This window comes from Propithecus coquereli, unplaced genomic scaffold (genome assembly GCF_000956105.1).
Source record: "Propithecus coquereli isolate 6110/MARCELLA unplaced genomic scaffold, Pcoq_1.0 Scaffold3, whole genome shotgun sequence".
NCBI lineage: Eukaryota > Metazoa > Chordata > Mammalia > Primates > Indriidae > Propithecus > Propithecus coquereli.
The window spans coordinates 11,913,079-11,919,286 of record NW_012148618.1 but is presented as its reverse complement, the minus strand read 5'-3'; the positions used below and the strand labels follow the sequence as shown (position 1 = coordinate 11,919,286).

General features: G+C 39.9%; 1 protein-coding gene across 1 annotated transcript in view; it reads right to left on the bottom strand.

Annotated features, from left to right (window-relative positions):
• RAD51 (RAD51 recombinase) overlaps positions 1–6,208 on the bottom strand; it is a 45,671-nt gene continuing 39,463 nt past the window's right edge. Inside the window, exons 5-8 of the mRNA XM_012649122.1 lie at positions 1,867–1,980; positions 1,027–1,156; positions 675–796; positions 1–199 (exon numbers count right to left, since the gene is read on the bottom strand). Of these exons, the coding sequence (XP_012504576.1) occupies positions 76–199; positions 675–796; positions 1,027–1,156; positions 1,867–1,980 (490 nt within the window). The 3' untranslated portion in view covers positions 1–75. The remainder of the gene's footprint in view (positions 200–674; positions 797–1,026; positions 1,157–1,866; positions 1,981–6,208) is intronic.

Below are 6,208 nucleotides of genomic sequence, written 5' to 3'. Positions count from 1 at the left end.
ATAGAACTCCAGCAGGTAGTCCTCTTCATTAGACTGCAGCGTTTAAGGTTTATCACTGGGAAAAAAACCAGTGATTCAGTCTTTGGCATCTCCCACTCCATCTGCATTTATGGCAAACATAGCTTCAGCTTCAGGAAGACAAGGAGAGTCGTAGATTTTGCAGATTCTGGTTTCCCCTCTTCCTTTTCTCAGGTACAGTCTGACCCAGAGACACAGACCAAAGCACCCAGTTATAACTAAACGATTCCATTCCTGACTTTATTTATGATAGAGCTAATCATTTTTCAGACATAATGCTTCCCAAAAGGACCCTGGGGATATTTCTGTACTGTATTCCTTAGTATACTTCCAATCTGGAGGAGTCCATTTCTGCCCTGCCCCCTTTCTGAATAGGTTGTCTACATTGAAACAAACATTTTCTTTTAATAACCAGGGTGAGGCATATCAATTATTCATATTTATTCTTCCATACTTGTGAGTTTTTAATTCCTTTATGAACTAAAAGCAAATATCTATCCTGATCAGAGCATGACAATTAGATTTAGCAAGAATTCCTAAGTATCTAATTATGTAACAGTAGCTTTAACAGGGCTTAATTGGAAATGTTATATCTTCATGTCTATTTCACAATTAATATGACATTCCAAAAAGAAGCATCTATCCCATCACTTTACCTGGTTGTTGACGCATGGGCAATGATGTTTCCTCCAATAGGTTTTTTTGGATCTGCAGCAAACATGGCTGCTCCATCCACTTGGGCTACCACCTGGTTGGTGATTACCACTGCTACACCAAACTGATGGGGAAAGGATCAATGTCAGTTTTGTGCCACAGGCATTCCAAGAGCCGTAACGCTGCCACCACTTTCTTCCACAAAGCAATGAATAACTAATGTCTCTCTTCCTCCTTCCTTTCTAACTGACAAGCTTGATGATACCAGGCACTGATGTTCTGGTCTCCTAGCAAGGCTCCTGGAATTCATAGTCACTGAAAGTAGGCAATCTCTGTCTCTACCCCACAACTTACCTCATCAGCAAGTCGCAGAAGCATCCGCAGAAACCTGGCCAAGTGCATCTGTCTGGCTGAGAGCTCACCTCGACCGGAATAGTCTGTTCTGTAGAGGGCGGTGGCACTGTCTACAATAAGCAGTGCATACCTACACAGAACAAGGATTGTTTGAAGCCTATGTCTAGCCTATGTCAGAGTCTGCTCCCTTCCTCACCATCCTAAAATCTCAAATTCATAGTGTCACTTGTATGTAGAGGTTTTATTAAAATAATTGTACAGCATTCACATCTGAGACGCTGTTAAACAAATTAAGATTTCCAGCAAGTTCAAGATCATGGCTTCATTTTTTAATAGTGACTTGACCAAATCACAAAGTAAGAGTGTCAAAATAGGAATTAGACTTAAATCTCCCCATTTCTAACTCAAGCTACTATCAGTTTGGCCAAACAACCTTTACAAGATTCAGGGTAAGGGCCGGGCGCGGTGGCTCACGCCTGTAATTTTAGCACTCTGGGAGGCCGAGGTGGGTGGATTGTTTGAGCTCAGGAGTTCAAGACCAGCCTGAGCAAGAGCGAGACCCCATTTCTACTAAAAATAGAAAGAAATTGGCCAAACAACTAAAAATAGAAAAAAATTAGCTGGGCATGGTGGCGCGTGCCTGTAGTCCCAGCTACCTGGGAGGCTGAGGCAGGAAGATTGCTTGAGCCCAGGACTTTGAGGTTGCTCTGAGCTAGGCTGACGCCACGGCACTCTAGCCCGGGCAACAGAGCGAGACTCTGTCTCAAAAAAAAAAAAAAAAAAAAAGATTCAGGGTAAGGTCTCTAGCAACATATTTAGTGTCTTGTACTGAGCACATACCTAGATTCCACCATCATGGCTGACGCTTGATAAAGGAGCTGGGTCTGGTGGTCTGTGTTGAACCCTCGAGCATATGCTACATTATCCAGGACATCACTGCCAGAGAGCCCATATCTAGAAGAGAGGAGAGAACATTTGTGGGCTGTACACAGAACTCAGGCAGATGAGAACTTCATCTCTAACACTTAAATTATCTGGCTGGATAGGTAAGATGTGGTATTGGCAGTGGTTTCAGGGCCAAAGAATATAATTCCTTTCTATTAGGAGGTTCAGGCAAAATATATATACAGAGATGACAGGAGCAACTACTTTGGAGTAGATCTACCTGGCAAGCCATCAGGATAAATCAAATCTATTCTTTTATTTATTTATTTTTGAGACAGGGTCTCACTTTGTTACCCAGGCTAGAATGCAGTGGCATTATCATAGCTCACTGCAACCTCAAACTCCTGGGCTCAAGTGATTCTCCTGCTCAGCCTCCTGAGTAGCTGGGACTACAGGCTCGAGTCACAATGCCTGGCTAATTTTTCTGTTTTTTTGTAGAGACTGGGTCTTGCTGTTGCTCAGGCTGGTCTCGAACTCCTGGCCTCAAACAATATTCCAGCCTCAGCCTCCCAGAGTGCTAGGATTACAGGCATGAACCACTGTGCCCAGCTATGTTTTCTCATTAATATTACCTAAAATCATTATAGTACAAAAGTGTAACAGTAACTCCTTTATGTAATAGTTAAAAGGAGAATGTTTAAATAAAATCCAAATGTTATACTTCTTTGAGCTATGCTCTAGGTTCATGATTCTATCATGGGGATAAGAAAATGAAATGCATATAGTTTTGTCTTATGATCCTGACTAAATAAAATGTCAATGAGGAGATAAACATTTTCTCTATTTAAATCACAAGTGTTGAGGTAAAAAACAAGATACAACAGGTCTTAGTACTGTACTGCACAAGTCTTCTACTTTTGGTTTTGCCTCAGGAAACACTGATATAATCTTCTATCAGGAAGGGAGATGATTATCTTTTTGCTATCAAAACACTGAAGGTTTACCAGAAAAACAAAGAGTTATCCCAGCTTTTCCTTCAGCAGCACTCACAAAAAAGACTATGGGAATCTCTGTACTTAGGTTCCAGAAGCAGGATGTGAAATTTTCAATTCCCACAGCTTTGAAAAAGTTGGCTAGAAACAGCATCCTCTCTCATAGTGTTTCTTGAACTTCCTTAAAGATAAGAATAATCTGGAACACCTGTTAAAAAACAAGTTTCTGAACCAATACAGACTTAATGAATCATAATTTTCAGGGAAAAGTTCTGGTAATTTGTATATTTACAAATACGTCAGATTATTCTTAACATGTAAGTTTGAAAAACTCAGCTCTATCATCCCAAATGGATTCTGTCACTCTCTTACAGTACTTAAAAGAACTTCTGGCTAGGCACAGTGGCTCACGCCTGTAATCCTAGCACTCTGGGAGGCTGAGGCAGAAGGATCACTTGAGCCCAGGAATTTGAGGTTGCTGTGAGCTAGGCTGACACCACAGCACTCTAGCCCGGGCAACAGAGCAAGACTCTGGCTCAAAAAAAAAAAAAGAACTTTCATAAAAGGTAGTGATTTTATAACTAGCAATGGTGGCCATGGTTCTCAAACTTCAGCAAGCATCAGATTACCTGGAGAGCTTTTGTTAAAACAGATTGCAGGATCCTATCCAAAGTCTTTGATTGCCTCTGGTTCAGTAGACCTGTAGTAGGGCCACAGAATTTCTATTTCTAACAAGTTCCCAAGTAATGCTAATGCTGCTATTCTGAGGACTACATTCTGTGATTGCCTGAACTGTGAATGTGAGCTAATATTCTTCAAAAGGGCATGGCAAAAATTAATCAGTGAGGGCTATTCTGTTATGAATCGAAATTATTTTAATAGATATTAGCTTAAGGAGGCCTTGTGACTTTCTCACTATAATTTAAATGTAATATATATAAACAGAAATTCAACTATAAAATTTTTTCTTCATAGGTAGACTGGATTAAAAGATTAATGAAATTTCTATTTAAACATATTTTTCTTTTTATTTTTTTTTGAGACAGAGTCTCACTCTCTTGCCTGGGGCGAGTGCTGTGGCGTCAGCCTAGCTCACAGCAACCTCAAACTCCTGGGCTCAAGCAATCCTACTGTCTCAGCCTCCCAAGTAGCTGGGACTACAGGCATGTGCCACCATGCCTGGCTAATTTTTTCTACATATATTTTTAGCTGTCCAGTTAATTTCTTTCCATTTTTTGGTAGAGACGGGGGTCTCGCTCTTGCTCAGGCTGGTCTCGAACTCCTGAGCTCAGAACGATCCGCCCACCTTGGCCTTCCAGAGTGCTAGGATTACAGGCGTGAGCCACCGCGCCCGGCCCATATTTTTCTTTTCGTTAGCAAAATAGTCATTAACGTGGCCCTAAATTAGTAAATATTAATTCACTCATTAACAAATACTGAATGCACTGTTCTAGAGCTTGAAGATACAATGGGTGACCAAAACATTGTCCTTGTTATCATAGCCTATATTCTATTACACTGTCTCATCTATCCTATCTGAACAGTTCTTTATGTTACTAGACAAAGTCTCAGTGATTCTGTCCAAAAGGAAGTCTTTATTTGCTTTGAGACATAGTCTTACTCTGTTGCTTGGGCCAGAGTGTACAAAGTGCAGTTGTGTCATCACAGCTCACTGCAACCTCAAACTCCTAGGCTCAAGTGGATCCTCCTGCCTCAACCTTCCAACTAGCTAGGACTACAGGTGCACGCCACTATGCCTGGCTAACTTTTCTATCCTTTGTAGAGGTGGCGTCTTGCTATGTTGCTCAGGCTGGTCTTGAATGCCTGGTCTCAAGTGACCCTCCCACCTTGGCATCCCAAAGTGCTAGGATTAAAGGATTACACCTGCCCAGGATTCCTTAAACTATTAAAATAGTGTACTTAAAAGTGTGAATTCTATAGAAGATTGCCAAAACAATTTCAGGAGGGCAGACACAGTTCGGTATACACATCTTCAGAAAACTAACATCAGGTTGAGTAATTCTTTTTCCTTGACAGGAATTTTGTAGGCAGAGGCAAAGGGTAGCAATTATTGTTCCAACCTAATTTTATGCGCCAGTGGTGTACAACCAATGAGTTGGACTGCTCAAAATTATAAACTGGGAAAGAGAATTTGATTAGATAATTATAAAACTAGAGAGAATATTCTCCTGAACTTAGCCAGGCAGTTTCCAACTTGAGTCTGACATCTCAACACGCAATTAAATTCTTTTTAATCACTGGGTTTTAGTAAAATGTGTGGCAAGAACTAATTTACCATATTTGACCCTAGACAAGGGAAAATAAGTAAAATAATTTTGGGAGTTTATTTGAAAGCTGTATTAGATATAGAAACTTATTAATTCTTCATCAGCTTTAATAAGGTATAATTAATATACCATAAAATTGACCTGTTATAAAATACCATGAGTTTTAGTGATTTTGCAGTTGTACAACCATGATCACAATCCAATTTTAGAATATTTTCATCACCCCTAAAAGATCTCTCAAGTCCACTTGCAGTTACTCCCCCATTCCTACCCCCAGTAACCACTGTGTACTGTCTCTTAGATTATCCCCTTCCGGAAATTTCATATAAACAGAATCATATGATATACGGTCTTTTGTGTTTAACTTCTATCATTTAGCATGTTTTGAAGTTCATCCATGTTGCAACATGTATCAGTACTTAAGTTTCTTATTTCTGAAGAAATATTACATTACATGGATAAAAACATTTTGATTATTGATTCACCAGTTGATAGACATTTGGGTTATTTCCTGTTTGGAGCTATTGTAATGATACTGTGAACATCCACATACAAGCCTTTGTGTGGACATGTTTTTACTTCTCTTGGGTACGTAACTAGAGTGAAACTGCTGGGTAATATGGTAAATTTGACTGCTTAAGAAACTGTCAAATTATTTTCCAAAGTGACTGCATCATTTTATACTCTCATCAGCAATGTATTAAGTTCCAGTTTCTCCACATCCTTCCCAACATTTGTTCCTGTCTTTTTAATTACAGCCATCATACTGGGTGTGAAGTGGTATCTCACTGTGGTTTCACTTTGTATTTCCCTGATGACTAATGATGTTGAGCATCTTTTCATGTGTTTATCAGACATTTGCATATCCTCTTTTTGGAGAAACATCTATTTAAATCCTTTGCCCATTTTTTTTTTTTTTGAGACAGAGTCTCACTGCATTGCCCGGGCTAGAGTGCCGTGGCGTCATCCTAGCTCACAGCAACCTCAAACTCCTGGGCTTAAGCAATCCTTCTGCCT